We start from the raw sequence: 20667 nt of genomic DNA on the forward strand, positions 1-20667 counted from the left end.
TAGCCATCCTATCCAGATCCTGTTGCAATATGACACTATCTTCCTGAGAGTTGATGATTCTGCACAACATCTGCAAAAATAGCAACATTGCTCACTACTGCATCTACTACTAGGTCATTAATAAATAAATTGAAGAGCACTGGACCCAGTACAGACCCCTGTGGGACCCCACTGCTAACAGTCTCCCATTTTGAGTACGATCCATTGACCCCAACTCTTTGTTTTCTGTCCATTAGCCAGTTCCCTATCCATGCACACAAACTCTTCCCCAGTCCTTGCATCCTCAACTTTTGCACCAGACTTCTGTGGGGAACAGTGTCGAAGGCCTTTGCAAAGTCCAAGTATATCACATCTACAGCATTCCCAATATCCATATTAGCATTCACTACCTCATAAAAGCTGAGCATGTTAGTCAAACAGGACCTTGTCTTTAGTAAACCCATGTTGATGCTGAGAAATAAGATTATTTTCTACTATGAAGTCATGTATAGTATCTCTTAGTAACCCCTCAAATAGTTTGCATACAACTGATGTTAAGCTTACAGGTCTATAATTTCCTGGATCAGATTTTTTGCCCTTCTTAAATAATGGGAAAACGTGGGCTGTACGCCAATCCACTGGGACTCTGCTAGTTGCAAGAGAGTCACAAAAGATAAGATAAAGGGGCTTAGCTATAACTGAACTTAATTCTCTTAGGACCCGAGGATGCATGCCATCCGGGCCAGGTGTCTTGTCTATTTTTAATTTATTTAGTCTTGCCTTAACTCCTTCCTGCGTTAAGTATTTAATATTACAGTTAGAAGATTGAGACTCTTCTGCCTCTGTAATTTGCAACACTGCTGTTTCCTTTGTGAAGACAGAAGCAAAGAAAGCATTTAATAACTCTGCCTTACCTTGGTCATCCACCATTGAGTTCCCACCCTCATCCTTTAGGATTCCTATACAGTCAACCTTTCTTTTTTTTAGAGTTGATGTACTTGTAAAACTTTTGTAAAACAGATTTCTTTGCTGTATAAACTCTTTCAATTTACACAGTTTTGATGCCAGGAACCCGAAAGCTCACAAACTTGGTCATTGAGTGACTGTGTGTGTCAGGTTCCAAAAAGTGGGCAGAGCCAAAAACAAATGTTACTGGGAAAATGTAAACTGCAGCCATTCTTACACTGTTAATGGTAGGGTTCACAAACTTTGCCCAGTTGGTCACTGGGTGACTGAGATGAATATTCAGGGAAATGGGTGGAGCCGACAATATCCAATCAAAATTCACCTATTAATTTAAAGGGGAATATTTACATTGCTGCCATTGGTCATTGAATGACTGCATGTCAAGGTCAGAAAAGTAGGTGGAGCAAACAACTACATTTTTTTACATGGGAGAATATAAACTGCAACCATTCTTACAGATAAAATATTTACAAAATTGTGAGCTGTGTATGTTCTGGAAATCCAACTTTCATATGTTTCTAAGTAAACCAAAGACTTCTTAGCATGTTACGCCAATACTTCAGCTGATGGTTTTACAATGTTGTAGCGATGTTCAGCACTAATCCTGAGGGAGAAATAACCATGGACTGAGCAGATGGGAAGATCTATGTATCGGAGGGTAAAGATGTCTAGACTCGGTATATGAAGCTTCAGCAGCCTCAGGAATGCAGCACAAAAGGCTCATCAGTGGGACACCTGCTAGCGCCCGGCCGCCAAGTCCCAGCTAAGAGGAAGCAGTGCCAGGACTCTGGGGCGTGGGACAGACACCAGGCCCTTGGGACAGGAGAAGGGACAGTGTGACAGGACAGCAGAAGCTGCAGACCATCACATCTCACATGGGCAGAGGAGACCATGGGCACTTCTGGGATGAGAAAATGGCACCCAGTCTTCGGCATTCTCTGCGCCATCATCAGTCACGTCATGGAGTCATCCGACGTGGCGGACCATCACCCCAAGCAGAAAGAGGGTAAGTGCATACAGGTGATTTCATGGTAAGAAGAATGTGTGCTGGTATTCCAACTTGAATTGGGTCTATATAATCCTAGAAAACAGATGACTGACTTAAAGGACACATGAACTGAGAGGGATATGGGAGCTGCCATATTTATCTCCTTTTAAACAATGCAAATTGCAGGGCTGCCCTACTGATCCTCTGCTTTTATACTTTTAGCCGTAGCCCCTGAACAAGCATGCAGTTCAACTGTTTTGAGTCTGACTAGATTAACCACATGCTTGTTTCAGGTGTGTGATCCAGTCACTACTGCAGCCAGAGAATAGCGGAACTACAAGGCAACTGGTGTTGTTTAAAAGGAAATAAATATTTCAGCCTCCATGTTTATTTCAGTTTTTGTGTCCTTTAATGAGGAGGTTGAGATACTGCTTGCTTGGCAATTGGAAACAGCTCTAATTTCCCACTATGCAACAAGGTACCCAGGCAGCAAACTGTCAGGACCATGGTCCTGACATCACACTGTGGGAGGGGTTTCACTACAATATGAGCCATACAGACCCCCCCTGATGATCTATTCATGAAAAGATACAGATTTCTCGAGGTTTCTGATTATTGCTGATATTAACATGGGCTCCTATGGGGTGCTCAAACTATAATATAATGGCGAAGGCAGCACTGATATCAGTGGGTTTGCAGCAGGAGGAGGGACGGTTAGGGTAAGCATGGGTGGGGGTTGGTTTTGGATTATGAATCAGTGGTGTTGGGGTAGAGGGGGTTAGGGTTAGGCGTCAATTGGGGGGGGAGGCGTCTGTGAAAGATTTGTTTATGGTTAGGCATCGGTGGGGGAGCGGTTAGGGTTAGGCATTGGGGGGGGGGGGTTGGTTAGGGTTACGCATCAGCAGAAGGAGAGCTCATGTGAGAATTGGGTTAGGTTTAACATTAGAACAACATCAATACATTTTACCGATATATTACCCTGCCCAACAGTACGATATCGGTAATTTTACTAATATTGTACAAGCGGCTGTTTCCGGTGCCGAAATTTCCCTGTTGTCTGTTATTTAAAATCCTCACCTTTCCAATACTCTGCTAAACACCGGCTGATTTCGGCACAGGGTTGTGCCAATCGTTTCGGCTCCAGCGCTGCGTGTCTGATTTGGGTGCTGAGAGTTTCAGCCGGGCACTGCACAAATTAGTTAAAGAGTAATTCCGTCACCAAAGCTGGTGCCCGGATTAGGTGTCTCCCCAGTTGCTCGCATGGGGAATAGTAATCTGCACGGGCCCGGAGTTGTTCGCAAATTTACAATGTCCCGTTCACAAGTAAATCAAAACTTTACAAACTCTCAGGATTTGTCAGACACAGGCAATGATGGGTGCAGACTGCAGAGAGTCGTTCAGATGCGAAATAACTGAGCTGAATGTAGAGATGCATTTTTATGACTTGCTCTAAAAAGAGCTTACAGATACAAGATGACACTTAGGCTCGGTTGTCTATAACCATTCATTAAGTTTTTGGTGACGCAGCAACGGACATGCAAACAGATCCAATGTTAAAAATTGCTTGTGCTTCTTAAAGGGACACTGTCGCAAAAATCTTAAAATTTTAAATACATGTAAACACATACAAATAAGAAGCAGGTTTCTTCCAGAGTAAAATGAGCCATAAATTACTTTACTGTAGGTAGCAAGTGTTTTTCTTGGAATGCTGTATAACGCCCCTTGTTATGCCCAAATAACTCAATTTTAGTTTCATCACTCCACAGCACCTTATTCCAAAATGAAGCTGGCTTGTCCAAATGTGCTTTAGCATAGCTCAAGCGGCTCTGTTTGTGCTGTGGGTGGAGGAAAGGCTCCCTCTGCATCACTCTTGTGTAAAGTGCGCCGAATGGTTAAACGAGGCACAGTGTCTCCATCTGCAGCAAGATGATATTGTAGGTCTTTGGTGCTGGTCTGTGGGTTGACTCTGAGGGCTGATTCCCACTACAAGAGCTTTTTAAAGAGACACTGAAGCGAAAAAAAAATTATATTATGATTTGTATGTGTAGTACAGCTAAGAAATAAAACATTAAGATCAGATACATCAGTCTAATTGTTTCCAGTACAGGAAGAGTTGAGAAACTCCAGTTGTTATCTCTATGCAAACAAGCCATTAAGCTCTCCGACTAAGTTTAGTCGTGGAGAGGGCTGTTATCTGACTTTTATTATCTCAACTGTAAGTGGACTGTTTACTTTTTCTCTGCTAGAGGAGAGGTCATTACTTCACAGACTGCTCTGAAAGACTCATTTTGAATGCTGAGTGTTGTGTAATCTGCACATATTATAGAATGATGCAATGTTAGAAAAAACACTATATACCTGAAAATATACCTGAAAATAAAAGTATGAGAATATTTTCTTTGCTGCTAATCTTCTAGTAATTATTCATAGTACACAACCAATTCACTATATCATATTTTTGTTTCGCTTCAGTGTCTCTTTAAGCGCTAGAGATTTTAAAAGTTCTTGCTAATGCAATGCGCTTAAAAAGCTCTTGCTAATGCAATGCTATGGGGGATTTTCACAAAATCACATCGCTCCAGTGTGAACACTCACATAGGATAACATTAGCAAGAGTTTTTAAAATCACAAAGCGCTCAGAAAATCTCTTGTAGTGTGAACGAGCCCTGACTGTTCTCACCATTCGTTGCTTCTGTTTATCAGAGATTTTTCTTGGTCAGCCACTTTGAGCCTTAAAGAGAAACTCCAACCTAGAATTTAACTTTATCCCAATCAGTAGCTGATACCCCCTTTTACATGAGAAATATAATTCTTTTCACAAACAGACCATCAGGGGGCGCTGTATGACTTATTTTGTGCTGAAACCCCTCCCACAAGAAGCTCTGGGACCGCGGTACTTTTGGCAGTTTGTAACAAGGTTCACAGACAGGAAATAGCTGTTTACAGCTGTCTCTAACAGCCAAAACAGCTAGGAGCAGCTACATAACCTGCCCACAGTAAAAATGTCACCATGTAATAAATGTCAGAATGTAAATCAGGGAGAGGAAAGATTTTACAAGAGCAAACACTGACTACATCATTTATACATAATTATGGTAAAAATTAAGCACTTTTTTTACTACATTATTTTCACTGGAGTTCCTCTTTAACTTGAACTGAGCATGAGGGATTCTCAGGGTTTTCTTTGTTTTGAACAGCATTTTCTGAACAGCAGTTTAACTGCCAAAACCGTAAGATACCAGCCACCCTCCCTACTCCCTTGCACACTATTTTGTCAGTTAGCCTTTGCAACAGATGGTCAGGAAATGCTGTTACCTGCCTCCTAATGTTTTTCAGGCCTCGGTGAGAAGGAGATATTTGCCCTGGTGTCGCTGCACAACAAGCTGCGTGGGAGTGTCCACCCCCCTGCCGCTAACATGAGGAAGATGGTGAGTGTGACAGCTGCGAGTGAGGCCAGGGGATGGCAGATTCCTGGCTACATTCTGCTGGGAAAATATTCCACTTTCCGCTCCTGAGGGACCAAAAAATCCATTTCACATCTGTGGCTACACTGACTGCAGAGCCTGCCGGTTCCTGGAGTGGCCCTGGACTGAGGAGGGAGGAAATGGGCCACACTGGTCTAGAAAGTAGCATGAGGGGGGCCAGAAAGTTAAAGAATCACTCCTCCTAAAAATGACCTGTAAGTGTGGTGGAGTCTGAGTTTTACTGCAAAGAGAATTCAGGAACAAACCAAACTTGTCTAAGGTTGGGTTCACGCTACACTGGGTACAAAATGGAGCGAATACACTGTGCCCTTTCGCAGTATCAGGCAAAATACTGGTGTGCAGGGGCTTAAAGAGAACCTGTACTGAGTAAAAATATTTAAAATAAACACGAGGTAACTTCTAATGAACATTACATAGTTGCCTTGCCATCCGTTCCTCTCAGAAGCTCACCATTTTCTTCTGACAATAATCCCATCCAGTTCTGACAACATTTTGTCAGATCTGGAATATATCAGTTGCTGTCAGTAAAATATCAGTTGCTGTCAGTTATAGCTGAGAGGAAAACGGATGTACCAGGTAATGTTCATGTTTCCCTATGGCTCAAGTGGGCGATGTTACAGTTTAACTGTGTGCTGACCAGAAAGCTGTTATGGGGTAATGGCTATTTTCAAAATGGAGGACGGAAAATTCCCTTGATCATAGTGAACAAATAGGACGCGGGACAGGAGAAAGACACTGAGGAGTAGACTACATGGAAGGTAAGTATGACTTGTGTATGCTTATTTTGACTTTTATTTTCAGTACAGGTTTTCTTTAAAGAGACTCCGTAACAAAAATTGCATCCTGTTTTTTATCATCCTACAAGTTCCAAAAGCTATTCTAATGTGTTCTGGCTTACTGCAGCACTTTCTACTATCACAGTCTCTGTAATAAATCAATGTATCTTTCCCCTGTCAGACTTGTCGGCCTGTGTCTGGAAGGCTGCCAAGTTCTTCAGTGTTGTGGTTCTGCTATTAATTTCCCCTTCCAGGCCCCTCTATGCACACTGCCTGTGTATTATTTAGATTAGGACAGCTTCTCTCTTCTCTCTTATCTTTTACAAGCTGGATAAATCGTCCTCTGAGCTGGCTGGGCTTTCACATACTGAGGAATTACAAACAAGGGCAAAGCTGTTTGCAGGAAGAAAAGAGCAGCCTGAAACTTCAGTGGATGAGAACTGCAGAGGGAAAGAAACACACAAATGATCTCTTGAGATTCAAAAGGAAGGGTGTATACAGCCTGCTTGTGTATGGATGTATTTTCTATGTGTGGACATGCTGTACATCAACCTACTTCTTGTTTTGGTGGCCATTTTGTTTGTTTATAAACAAACTTTTTAAAACTGTTTTTAACCACTTTTAATGCGGCGAGGAGCGGCAAAATTGTGACAGAGGGTAATAGGAGATGTCCCCTAACGCACTGGTATGTTTACTTTTGTGCGATTTTTAACAATACAGATTCTCTTTAAAGTGGACCCAAATTAAAAATACAAGATTTCAGAAATAAAATCTATTTTCTAAATTATAATAATAAATAGCAGCCTTTTTTCAGCTGCATGATGACAAATATAAAATATTTTACATTTATTGGAGAAACCCCTCCCTTCCTTTCATATTGCTGGGACAGAATCCGGCAAACTGGTGGAATAGCCAAGGAGGAATTGCTAATGGCTGCCACCTGTATAACCCTAGTTATGGAAAGAGAAGGGTGAAAAGCATGCACTGAAATGCTCATAGGCTTGAAGGAGTGTTTATTTATCTTTGTATGTGTCAGAGTGGTGCAACTAAATATTTTTAATTAAAAAAAATGTTTGGTTTGGGTCCTCTTTAAAGCAGTACTGTAGGGGGCAGCCGGAAAAAGTTACTTACCCGGGGTTCTAATGGCCCCCGCAGACGTCCTGTGCCCACGCAGCCACTCACCGATGCTCCGGGCCCCGCCTCTGGTTCCCCTACCCCCCTACAGTAGTCCTTTGACCACTGGAGGACCACAGTGTTAAACCCCCTAAAGACCAGACCTTTTTTTAATAAAATGGCCACTGCAGCTTTAAGGCCAAGCTGCAGGGCCGCACAACACAGCACGCGAGGGATTTCCCCCCCTCCCCCCCCCCCCCCCTTTTCTCCCCACCAACAGAGCTCTCTGTTGGTGTGGTCTGATCGCTCCCTAGTTGTTTGTTTGTTTTTTTTAAACAAATATTTATTTGTATTTATTTTTATTAAAAATATCTATTTTTTCGTTTTCTTCCCTCTCCCTCCCACCCACCCCCCACCAGCCAATCACGGCGATCGGCTGTCATAGGCTTCTGCCTATGAGACCTGATCGCTCTCTTGTCCCTCAGGGAGACCCAGTGCAGCGCTGCTGCTGATCGCAGCGTTGCACTGTGTAAATAGACGGCGATTATACCGTCTAACAGTCTCCCGAGCGGCAATAGCCGCTTGGAGACTGAAGGCGGGGCGGAGCTCCGCCACCCGAGAAGGAGATGCGTGCACACCCTGCGCGCGATCACCTTCAGTAGCCGGCTCCAGGACCTGACGCGATTGGCGTTAGGCGGTCCTGGGGCTACCGCCGCATTCACGCCCATTGGCGTGATGCGGTCGTTAGGTAGTTAAATACACATCTTGAATACAAATCAGATGCAAATTATGCACTAATCTCTAATCTAAATATTTAAATGCAAACTGATACACATGGATGCAGCTAGCCATAATTATACTTACATATTTTTGTACAGCAGGAGATACTCACACTACTTACTGTTGTGTATCCGTTGCCACCATATAGGTCCTCTGCTGCTGCTGGCACCACTGCTGGGCTCAGGGGACAAGCACCAGTACAAAGATCAGAGTCTCGGCAGAAGCAGGCTCCCATTGGACAGCAAAAGACCAATGAGAATCCTACCTAGCAACAGGGACTATTCTCATTGGTCCACAACTCAGTGATCCAAGGAAAATACTCCCTGGTGCTAGAGAGGATTCCCATTGGTCTTTTTGCAATCCAATGGAAGCCCTATGCTTCTGTTGAGACTCAGATAGTCATGTAACGGAGCTTGTCCTCCAAGCCCAGTAGTGGTGCCAGCAGCAGCAGAGGACTGGAATAGCGTCGGAAGACAAGACAGGTGAGTATAGCAGAAACGGAGGGGGAGAACAGTCTAGTGAGAATGGACGCTGTTCTTTGCCATAGGCTTGCATGGATTACGTGGACATGCGCAGCGTTTACGTCGTCTGGAAAAAGTGTCGGGAATGTGGGCTCCGTTCCCACTCGGCTCCATTTCAAGTGGCAAATGTGAATGGATCGTATGCTTAAAGGACTGACGAGACCAAAAAATAAACATAGTTTTACTTACCGGTACCTGGGGCTACTTCCAGCGCCGAAAAATCATTTGGGTCCCTCTCCGCAACTTCGGTCCTCTCCAGGATCCCATTGGCAGCCTCAAAGGATTACTGACCCCCGTAGGGTTGGCAACTTCTGTGAATGCGCAGGCGTGCGCTTGCCCCACGTGAGAACACGCCCACGTCACTGAGAGCGTACTCCACCTGCGCAGTAGTACTGCACAGGTGCCGTACGCTCCCGACGACATGGGCATCTTTGTGCGCTCGCACGTCCCCACGCATGCGCAGGAGATGCCGACCCATCAGGGGTCAGCGATCCTTAGAGGCTGCTGGTGGGACGCTGGAGAGGACCAGAGCTGAGGTGAGGGTCCCAAATGGTTTCTAGGGACTGAAGTAAGCCAAAGATAAATAAAGCAACATTTATTTTTTTTGGCATCATAAGTCCTTTAACATAGAATCTGTTTACGCCTGCGCCTTTGCCCGCTGAATCTCACCCTTTTTAGGCCTAGTATAAACTAGCCCTTGTAAAAGTGCCCACTAAATGATACAATCTTGATCGTACAATCTTGCCAAATCAATGAAGTAGAAGGGTACACTGAATGACTATACAGTACATACTTTAAATGGAAGCATTAGCAGTCTCTCATATTAAAGCAGGACTCCGGCCTAAATGTAAAATCTTGCAGCCTTCCTGTAAAAGAAAAGTTATAGTTATCTGGGTTAGGATTAGTCATTTGGCTCTCCCGGCGCCCAACTCACTGACGGCTGTACAATACGTACGCCACTGGAGGACATATAAGGGATTCATGGAGGACACAGGAGGAAACCAATTGGGGGAGGTCATGTACAAGACCCTACTGGAACATGGACGCACCAGATTTAGTATATATATTTTTCCCTCTGGTTTTTGCCCTCTAAACCTGGGTGCGTCTTATATTCCGGAGCGTCTTATACGGCAAATACATAAAAATAATAATAATAATAATAATAATATGGTAGGACATTAGACTATGACTATGGTAGGATTAGAGTGTGAGCTCCTCTGATGACAGTTAGTGACATGACTATGTACTCTGTAATGTGCTGCAGAAGATGTCAGTGCTATATAAATACATAATAATAATATGGTAGGACATTAGACTATGACTATGGTAGGATTAGATTGTGAGCTCCTCTGAGGACAGTCAGTGACATGACTATGTACTCTGTGATGTGCTGCAGCAGATGTCAGTGCTATATAAATACATAATAATAATATGGTAGGACATTAGACTATGACTATGGTAGGATTAGATTGTGAGCTCCTCTGAGGACAGTCAGTGACATGACTATGTACTCTGTACAGTGCTGCAGAAGGTGTCACTGCTATATAAATACATAACAATTATAATGTTCCTTGACCTAGGCCTGGAGTGAAGAGTTGGAGTCATGGGCCCTCGCTGTTACCTCCCAGTGTCATCTCACAGCTCCGGCGGATCCTCAGGTTGGGTGGAACATGCAGAGCTTTCCGGCAGGGACAATGTCTATAGCTGATGTCATTGAACTCTGGTATCGCCAAGGGGAAGATTATGATTTCCAGAGAGCGCAGTGCGCCACCAACAGGACCTGCAACCTCTACACCCAGGTGAGAGCAGCGGAGGGCATGATACCGATGATACTGCTTACCGAGCATGTAGTACGTAATAAAAGAACGCCTGGAAATGTGGGAGTCCAGGAAAGCTGATGGTAGATGACTGGTAAATTTACCGATATTCTACTATTAAAGTGTAGGAAGGATCTTAAAAGGAAGGATCTTAAAATATAAATATATATATATAATATACAGAGCGTGCAGAATAATTAGGCAAGTTGTATTTTTGAGGAATAATTTTATTTGTGAACAACAACCATGTTCTCAATGAACCCAAAAAACTCATTAATATCAAAGCTGAATATTTTTGAAAGTAGCTTTTAGTTTGTTTTTAGTTTTAGCTATTTTAGGGGGATATCTGTGTGTGCAGGCGACTATTACTGTGCATAATTATTAGGCAACTTAACAAAAAACAAATATATACCCATTTCAATTATTTATTTTTACCAGTAAAACCAATATAACATCTCAACATTCACAAATATACATTTCTGACATTCAAAAACAAAACAAAAACAAATCAGTGACCAATATGGCCACCTTTCTTTGCAAGGACACTCAAAAGCCCTGGCCCATCAAGACTCACTATCATTTCATCAGTCCATAAAACCTTAGAAAAATCAGTCTTGAGATATTTCTTGGCCCAGTCTTGACGTTTCAGCTTGTGTGTCTTGTTCAGTGGTGGTCGTCTTTCAGCCTTTCTTACCTTGGCCATGTCTCTGAGTATTGCACACCTTGTGCTTTTGGGCACTCCAGTGATGTTGCTGAAATATGGCCAAACTGGTGGCAAGTGGGATCTTGGCAGCTGCACGCTTGACTTCTCTCGGTTCATGGGCAGTTATTTTGCGCCTTGGTTTTTCCACACACTTCTTGCGACCCTGTTGACTATTTTGAATGAAACGCTTGATTGTTCAATGATCACGCTTCAGAAGCTTTGCAATTTTAAGAGTGCTGCATCCCTCTGCAAGATATTTCACTATTTTTTACTTTTCTGAGCCTGTCAAGTCCTTCTTTTGGCCCATTTTGCCAAAGGAAAGGAAGTTGCCTAATATTTATGCACACCTGATATAGGGTGTTGATGTCATTAGACCACACCCCTTCTCATTACAGAGATGCACATCACCTAATATGCTTAATTGGTAGTAGGCTTTCGAGCCTATACAGCTTGGAGTAAAACAACATGCATAAAGAGGATGATGTGGTCAAAATACTCATTTGCCTAATACTGCACTCCCTGTATATATACAGTGGGTTGCAAAAGTATTCGGCCCCCTTGAAGTTTTCCACATTTTGTCATATTGCTGCCACAAACATGAATCAATTATATTGGAATTCCACGTGAAAGACCAATACAAAGTGGTGTACGCATGAGAAGTGGAACGAAAATCAAACACGATTCCAAACATTTTTTACAAATAAATAACTGCAAAGTGGTGTGTGCATAATTATTTGGCCTCTTTTTGATCTGAGTGCAGTCAGTTGCCTATAGACATTGCCTGATGAGTGCTAATGACTAAATAGAGTGCACCTGTGTGTAATCTAACGTCAGTACAAATACAGCTGCTCTGTGAGGGCCTCAGAGGTTGTCTAAGAGAATATTGGGAGCAACAACACCGTGAAGTCCAAAGAACACACAAGACAGGTCCAAGACAGGTCAGGGATCAAGTTATTGAGAAATTTAAAGCAGGCTTAGGCTACAAAAAATTTCCAAAGCCTTGAACATCCCAAGGGGCACTTAAGAAGGTGAAGAACTAACCCATATGGCAGGGCCCACATAGTATATATAAATATATAGTTTTGGAAGCTCTTACCCCGGAAAATACGCACACACCGCCATGTCATGGTCGCCCTGCGGGGAGGTACAGCTATTGATGGCACAGCCCACCTGCCATGATGTGGCCCACACCAGCTGCAAGGAAACAGGAGACACAAGAAGAGGAACATCTACAGCAGCCATATTCCAACTACAGAGATGGGATGTATCCAGTCTGAATTCTCCTGGCCCTCCTCCTGTCCTGCCAGTCCACTCCCTGCAGACACCGGCTACGGTGGGTCCGGCTGGTGCCCACCTTCAGCTGCTAATAACACCCCTCCCCCCTGTCCTGCCAGTCCACTCCCTGCAGACACCAGCTACGGTGGGTCCGGGTGGTGCCCACCTTCAGCTGCTAATAACACCCCCCCCCCTCCCCTCACTCCTCCTGTCCTGCCAGTCCACTCCCTGCAGACACTAAATATGGTGGGTCCGGCTGGTGCCCACCTTCAGTTGCTAATAACACCCCCTTCCCCTGTCCTGCCAGTCCACTCCCTGCAGACACCAGCTACGGTGGGTCCGGCTGGTGCCCACCTTCAGCTGCTAATAACACCCCTCCCCCCTGTCCTGCCAGTCTGGCTGGTGCCCACCTTCAGTTGCTAATAACACCCCTCCCCCCTGTCCTGCCAGTCTGGCTGGTGCCCACCTTCAGTTGCTAATAACACCCCCTCCTCCTGTCCTGCCAGTCCACTCCCCGCAGACACTAAATATGGTGGGTCCGGCTGGTACCCACCTTCAGCTGCTAATAACACCCCTTCTGTCCTGTCAGTCCACTCCCTGCAGACACTGGACATGGTGACTCTGGACGAGCTGCAGATATCTACAGCTCAGGTGGGAGACTCTGTCCATAGGACAACTATTAGTCATGCACTGTACAAGGTTGGCCTTTATGGAAGAGTGGCAAGAAGAAAAGCCATTGTTAACAGAAAGCATAAGAAGTCCCATTTGCAGTTTGCCACAAGCCATGTGAGGGACACAGCAACCATGTGGAAGAAGGTGCTCTGGTCAGATGAGACCAAAATTGAACTTTTTGGCCAAAATGCAAAACGCTATGTGTGGTGGAAAACTAACACTGCACATCACTCTGAACACACCATCCACACTGTCAAATATGGTGATGGCAGCATCATGCTCTGGGGGTGCTTCTCTTCAGCAGGGACAGGGAAACTGGTCAGAGTTGATGGGAAGATGGATGGAGCCAAATACAGGGCAAACTTGGAAGAAAACCTCTTGGAGACTGCAAAAGACTTGAGACTGGGGCGGAGGTTCACCTTCCAGCAGGACACCGACCCTAAACATAAAGCCAGGGCAACAATGGAATGGTTTATAACAAAACATATTCATGTGTTAGAATGGCCCAGTCAAAGTCCAGATCTAAATCCAATCGAGAATTTGTGGCAAGATCTGAAAACTGCTGTTCACAAACGCTATCCATCTAATCTGACTGAGCTGGAGCTGTTTTGCAAAGAAGAATGGGCAAGGATTTCAGTCTCTAGATGTGCAAAGCTGGTAGAGACATACCCTAAAAGACTGGCAGCTGTAATTGCAGCAAAAGGTGGTTCTACAAAGTATTGACTCAGAGGGCTGAATAATTCTGCACACCCCACTTTGCAGTTATTTATTTGTAAAAAAAAAATGTTTGAAATGATGTATGATTTTCGATCCACTTCTCACGTGTACACCACTTTGTATTGGTCTTTCACGTGGAATTCCAATAAAATTGATTCATGTTTGTGGCAGTAATGTGACAAAATGTGGAAAACTTCAAGGGGGCCGAATACTTTTGCAACCCACTGTGTATATATAGATATAGATAGATAGATAGACAGATAGATAGATAGATAGATAGATAGATAGATAGATAGATACAGGGCCGGTCTTAGGTTTCACAGCACCCTGAGTGAAACCTGATTTTGGTGCCCCCCCCCCCCTATGCTACACATACACACGCACGCACGCACGCTTTTCACTGCGCGTTATAGCCGCGGTCCCTCCCCCCCAAAAAAAAACCTCACACTCAATATAAACAGGTAAGTAGCCAGGTATAGGTGCCCTCGGTATAGGTAGCCAAGCATAGGTGCGCCCAGTATAGGAAGTTAGGTGTAGGTCCCCCCCCCCCCCCCCCATCGGTAGCCAGGCGTAGGTGCCTCCAGTATAGATAACAGGTGTTGGTGCCCTCCGTATAGGTAGCCAGGAGTAGGTGCCCCCAGTATAGGAAGTCAGGTGTAAGTTCCCTCTTTATAGGTAACCTGGCATAGGTGCCTCCGTATAGGAAGAACTACTGTGCCTGCGCAGTACAGTCTGGATGACGTCAGCGTGACTCCTTGAGCCACACACTGGAGCGCAGCAGGCATTTTGGAAGCCATGGGCCACCGGCGGGGAGCGGAGCTGCGGAAAGGGTACAGGACAGCTGCAAGGGGCTGGAGGGAGCCCCAGGTAAGTAGACTTATGATTTTTATTCACTTCAGCCCTTCACTTTAACCACCATGCAGGGGGGAGTGTTATTAGTAGCTGAAGGTGGGCACCAGCCGGACCCACCGTATCCGATGACTGCAGGGAGTGGACTGGCAGGACAGGAGGAGGGGGGGGGGATGTTATTAGCAGCTGAAGGTGGGCACCAGCCGGACCCACAGTAGCTGGTGTCTGCCGGGAGTGGACTGGCAGGACAGGAGGGGGGGGGGGTGTTATTAGCAGCTGAAGGTGGGCACCAGCCGGACCCACTGTATCCGATGACTGCAGGGAGTGGACTTGCAGCACAGGAGGGGGGGGGTGTTATTAGCAGCTGAAGGTGGGCACCAGCCAGACCCACCATATCCGATGACTGCAGGGAGTGGACTGGCAGCACAGGAGGGGGGGGGGTGTTATTAGCAGCTGAAGGTGGGCACCAGCCGGACCCACCATATCCGATGACTGCAGGGAGTGGACTGGCAGCACAGGAGGGGGGGGTGTTATTAGCAGCTGAAGGTGGGCACCAGCCAGACCCACCATATCCGATGACTGCAGGGAGTGGACTGGCAGCACAGGAGGGGGGGGGGGTGTTATTAGCAGCTGAAGGTGGTCACCAGCCGGACCCACCGTATCCGATGACTGCAGGGAGTGGACTGGCAGCACAGGAGGGGGGGGGGGTGTTATTAGCAGCTGAAGGTGGTCACCAGCCGGACCCACCGTATTCAGTGTCTGCAGGGAGTGGACTGGCAGGACAGAAGGGGTGTTATTAGCAGCTGAAGGTGGGCACCAGCCAGACCCACCGTGGCCAGTGACTGCAGGGAGTGGGCTGGCAGGACAGGAGGAGGGGGTGTTGGCCCATTTTGCCAAAGGAAAGGAAGTTGCCTAATAATTATGCACACCTGATATAGGGTGTTGATGTCATTAGACCACACCCCTTCTCATTACAGAGATGCACATCACCTAATATGCTTAATTGGTAGTAGGCTTTCGAGCCTATACCGCTTGGAGTAAAACAACATGCATAAAGAGGATGATGTGGTCAAAATACTCATTTGCCTAATACTGCACTCCCTGTATATATACAGTGGGTTGCAAAAGTATTCGGCCCCCTTGAAGTTTTCCACATTTTGTCACATTGCTGCCACAAACATGAATCAATTATATTGGAATTCCACATGAAAGACCAATACAAAGTGGTGTACGCATGAGAAGTGGAACGAAAATCAAACACGATTCCAAACATTTTTTACAAATAAATAACTGCAAAGTGGTGTGTGCATAATTATTTGGCTTCTTTTTGATCTGAGTGCAGTCAGTTGCCTATAGACATTGCCTGATGAGTGCTAATGACTAAATAGAGTGCACCTGTGTGTAATCTAACGTCAGTACAAATACAGCTGCTCTGTGAGGGCCTCAGAGGTTGTCTAAGAGAATATTGGGAGCAACAACACCGTGAAGTCCAAAGAACACACAAGACAGGTCCAAGACAGGTCAGGGATCAAGTTATTGAGAAACTTAAAGCAGGCTTAGGCTACAAAAAGATTTCAAAAGCCTTGAACATCCCACGGAGCACTGTTCTAGCGATCATTCAGAAATGGAAGTAGTATGGCACAACTGTAAACCTACCAAGACAAGGCCATCCACCTAAACTCACAGGCCGAACAAGGAGAGCGCTGATCAGAAATGCAGTCAAAAGACCCATGGTGACTCTTGACGAGCTGCAGATATCTACAGCTCAGGTGGGAGACTCTGTCCATAGGACAACTATTAGTCATGCACTGTACAAAGTTGGCCTTTATGCAAGAGTGGCAAGAAGAAAGGCATTGTTAACAGAAAGCATAAGAAGTCCCATTTGCAGTTTGCCACAAGCCATGTGAGGGACACAGCAACCATGTGGAAGAAGGTGCTCTGGTCAGATGAGACCAAAATTGAACTTTTTGGCCAAAATGCAAAACGCTATGTGTGGCAGAAAACTAACACTGCACATCACTCTGAACACCCCATCCCCACTGTCAAATATGGTGGTGGCAGCATCATGTTCTGGGGGTGCATCTCTTCAGCAGGGACAGGGAAACTGGTCAGAGTTGATGGGAAGATGGATAGAGCCAAATACAGGGCAATCTTGGAAGAAAACCTCTTAGAGACTGCAAAAGACTTGAGACTGGGGCGGAGGTTCACCTTCCAGCAGGACAATGACCCTAAACATAAAGCCAGGGCAACAATGGAATGGTTTAAAACAAAACATATTCATGTGTTAGAATGGCCCAGTCAAAGTCCAGATCTAAATCCAATCGAGAATCTGTGGCAAGATCTGAAAACTGCTGTTCACGAACGCTGTCCATCCAATCTGACTGAGCTGGAGCTGTTTTGCAAAGAAGAATGGGCAAGTATTTCAGTCTCTAGATGTGCAAAGCTGGTAGAGACATAACCTATAAGACTGGCAGCTGTAATTGCAGCAAAAGGTGGTTCTACAAAGTATTGACTCAGAGGGCTGGATAATTATGCACACCCCACTTTGCAGTTATTTATTTGTAAAAAAAAATGTTTGGAATCATGTATGATTTTCGATCCACATCTCACATGTACACCACTTTGTATTGGTCTTTCACGTGGAATTCCAATAAAATTGATTCATGTTTGTGGCAGTAAGGTGACAAAATGTGGAAAACGTCAAGGGGGCCGAATACTTTTGCAACCCACTGTGTATATATAGAGAGCGCCCTGAGTGAAACCTGATTTTGGTGCCCCCCCCCCCCCCATCCTACACACACGCACGCTTTGCACTGCGCGTTATAGCCGCGGTCCCTCCCCCCAAAAAAAAACCTCACACTCAATATAAACAGGTAAGTAGCCAGGTATAGGTGCCCTCAGTATAGGTAGCCAAGCATAGGTGCGCCCAGTATAGGAAGTTAGGTGTAGGTCCCCCCCCCCTCCATCGGTAGCCAGGCGTAGGTGCCTCCAGTATAGATAACAGGTGTTGGTGCCCTCAGTATAGGTAGCCAGGAGTAGGTGCCCTCAGTATAGGAAGTCAGGTGTAAGTTCCCTCTTTATAGGTAACCTGGCATAGGTGCCTCAGTATAGGAAGAACTACTGTGCCTGCGCAGTACAGTCTGGATGACGTCAGCGTGACTCCTTGAGCCACACACTGGAGCGCAGCAGGCATTTTGGAAGCCACGGGCCACCGGCGGTTAGCGGAGCTGCGGAAAGGGTACAGGACAGCTGCAAGGGGCTGGAGGAGGCCTGAGGTAAGTAGACTTATGATTTTTATTCACCTCAGCCCTTCACTTTAACCACCGTGCAGGGGGGAGTGTTATTAGTAGCTGAAGGTGGGCACCAGCCGGACCCACCGTATCCGATGACTGCAGGGAGTGGACTGGCAGCACAGGAGGGGGGGGAGGGGGGGTGTTATTAGCAGCTGAAGGTGGTCACCAGCCGGACCCACCGTATCCGATGACTGCAGGGAGTAGACTGGCAGCACAGGAGGGGGGGTATTAGCAGCTGAAGGTGGGCACCAGCCGGACCCACCGTATCCGATGACTGCAGGGAGTGGACTGGCAGCACAGGAGGGAGGGGGGGGGGGGGGGGTATTAGCAGCTGAAGGTGGGCACCAGCCGGACCCACCGTATCCGATGACTGCAGGGAGTAGACTGGCAGCACAGGAGAGGGGGGGGGGTGTTATTAGCAGCTGAAGGTGGTCACCAGCCGGACCCACCGTATCCGATGACTGCAGGGAGTAGACTTGCAGCACAGGAGGGGGGGGTGTTATTAGCAGCTGAAGGTGGGCACCAGCCGGACCCACCGTATTCAGTGTCTGCAGGGAGTGGACTGGCAGCACAGGGGGGGGGGGGGGGGGGGGTGTTATTAGCAGCTGAAGGTGGTCACCAGCCGGACCCACCGTATCCGATGACTGCAGGGAGTGGACTGGCAGCACAGGAGGGGGGGGGGGGGGTGTTATTAGCAGCTGAAGGTGGTCACCAGCCGGACCCACTGTATCCGATGACTGCAGGGAGTGGACTTGCAGCACAGGAGGGGGGGGGGGGGTATTAGCAGCTGAAGGTGGGCACCAGCCGGACCCACCGTATCCGATGACTGCAGGGAGTGGACTGGCAGCACAGGAGGGGGGGGTGTTATTAGCAGCTGAAGGTGGGCACCAGCCAGACCCACCGTGGCCGGTGACTGCAGGGAGTGGAATGGCAGGACAGAAGGGGTGTTATTAGCAGCTGAAGGTGGTCACCAGCTAGACTGGCAGGACGGGGGGGGGGGGGGTGTTATTAGCAGCTGAAGGTGGGCACCAGCCGGACCCACCGTAGCTGGTGTCTGCAGGGAGTGGACTGGCAGGACAGGGGGAGGGGGTGTTATTAGCAACTGAAGGTGGGCACCAGCCGGACCCACCGTATCCGATGACTGCAGGGAGTGGACTGGCAGGACAGGGGGGGGGGTGTTATTAGCAGCTGAAGGTGGGCACCAGCCGGACCCACCATATCCAGTGTCTGCAGGAAGTGGACTGGCAGCACAGGAGGGGGGGGGGGTGTTATTAGCAGCTGAAGGTGGTCACCAGCCGGACCCACCGTATCCAGTGTCTGCAGGGAGTGGACTGGCAGGACAGGGGGGGGGGGGTGTTATTAGCAACTGAAGGTGGGCACCAGCCAGACTGGCAGGACAGAGGGGGGGGGGTGTTATTAGCAACTGAAGGTGGGCACCAGCCAGACTGGCAGGACAGGAAGGGGAGGGGTGTTATTAGCAGCTGAAGGTGGGCACCAGCCGGACCCACCATATCCAGTGTCTGCAGGGAGTGGACTGGCAGGACAGGGGGAGGGGGTGTTATTAGCAACTGAAGGTGGGCACCAGCCAGACCCACCGTATCCGATGACTGCAGGGAGTGGACTGGCAGCACAGGAGGGGGGGGGGGTGTTATTAGCAGCTGAAGGTGGGCACCAGCCAGACTGGCAGGACAGGGGGGAGGGGTGTTATTAGCAGCTGAAGGTGGGCACCAGCTGGACCCACTGTAGCCGGTGTCTGCAGGGAGTGGACTGGCAGGACAGGAGGAGGGCCAGGAGAATGCAGACTGGATACATCCCATCTGAGATCTCTGTAGTTGGAATATGGCTGCTGTAGATGTTCCTCTTCTTGTTTCTCTTGTTTCCTTGCAGCTGGTGTGGGCCACATCATGGCAGGTGGGCTGTGCCATCAATAGCTGTACCTCGCCGCAGGGCGACCATGACATGGCGGTGTGTGCGTATTTTCCGGGGTAAGAGCTTCCAAAACTATATATTTATATATACTATGTGGGCCCTGCCATATGGGTTAGTTCTTCACCTTCTTAAGTGCTAGACTAAAGTTCCATCAGCTAAAAAAATGTATCTGTCATCTGGAGTCGGGAAGGAATTTTTCCCTTTTAACAATTGGCCCAATCCAGTAAAGGTTTTTTGCCTTTCTCTGGATTAAGGGGACATGTGCGGGTTCAGGACAGTAATTTATTTTCTCTGGTTGAACTCGATGGAGGAATGTCTTTGTTTTGGGAAATTGTTACAATAACTCGTCTGACAGTAATCTTTATTCTTTATGACTCAAAGAACAGACATTGAGGATCTCTCAATGAGGACTCCTCGCCACCTCCGGTGTCCCGCTTCTTTTTGCATTGTCACCGTGAGCGCTTGTACCATGTGACACCGCCGCATGTAGTGATGCCAGTACATGCTGTGGTGTCATGTAGTACAGGCGCCAATTCAAAAAGACGCGGGACACCGGAGGTGGCGAGGAGTAGCATCGGCATGAATGGTTAGCCTGCAACACTGACCACAGGTCGGGAAGGGACAGTGGGGGGGGGGGGGGGGACGACGACGACCATACACAGAGAACGATCGGGGGTCCATTGGTCATCAGGAAATTGAAAGCACATGATAAAGCCCTTGCAACCAACATTTTCCAGCATGCCTGACTGATTTCGGACAGGAATTGATTAAGACAATCGGGTAGCCATGTTGCAGCATCGATAT

The 20667-nt window shown here is 47.0% G+C and overlaps 1 protein-coding gene across 1 annotated transcript in view; it reads left to right on the plus strand.

The window, feature by feature from the left end:
* Positions 1 to 1836: 1836 nt before the first annotated feature.
* The window catches only part of LOC137538642 (C-type lectin domain family 18 member A-like), a 39098-nt gene continuing 20267 nt past the window's right edge, over positions 1837 to 20667 (plus strand). Inside the window, exons 1-5 of the mRNA XM_068260922.1 lie at positions 1837 to 1951; positions 5270 to 5361; positions 10189 to 10407; positions 13007 to 13054; positions 19822 to 19919. Of these exons, the coding sequence (XP_068117023.1) occupies positions 1837 to 1951; positions 5270 to 5361; positions 10189 to 10407; positions 13007 to 13054; positions 19822 to 19919 (572 nt within the window). The remainder of the gene's footprint in view (positions 1952 to 5269; positions 5362 to 10188; positions 10408 to 13006; positions 13055 to 19821; positions 19920 to 20667) is intronic.

The sequence above is a fragment of the Hyperolius riggenbachi genome, chromosome 11 (genome assembly GCF_040937935.1).
Source record: "Hyperolius riggenbachi isolate aHypRig1 chromosome 11, aHypRig1.pri, whole genome shotgun sequence".
Classification (NCBI taxonomy): domain Eukaryota; kingdom Metazoa; phylum Chordata; class Amphibia; order Anura; family Hyperoliidae; genus Hyperolius; species Hyperolius riggenbachi.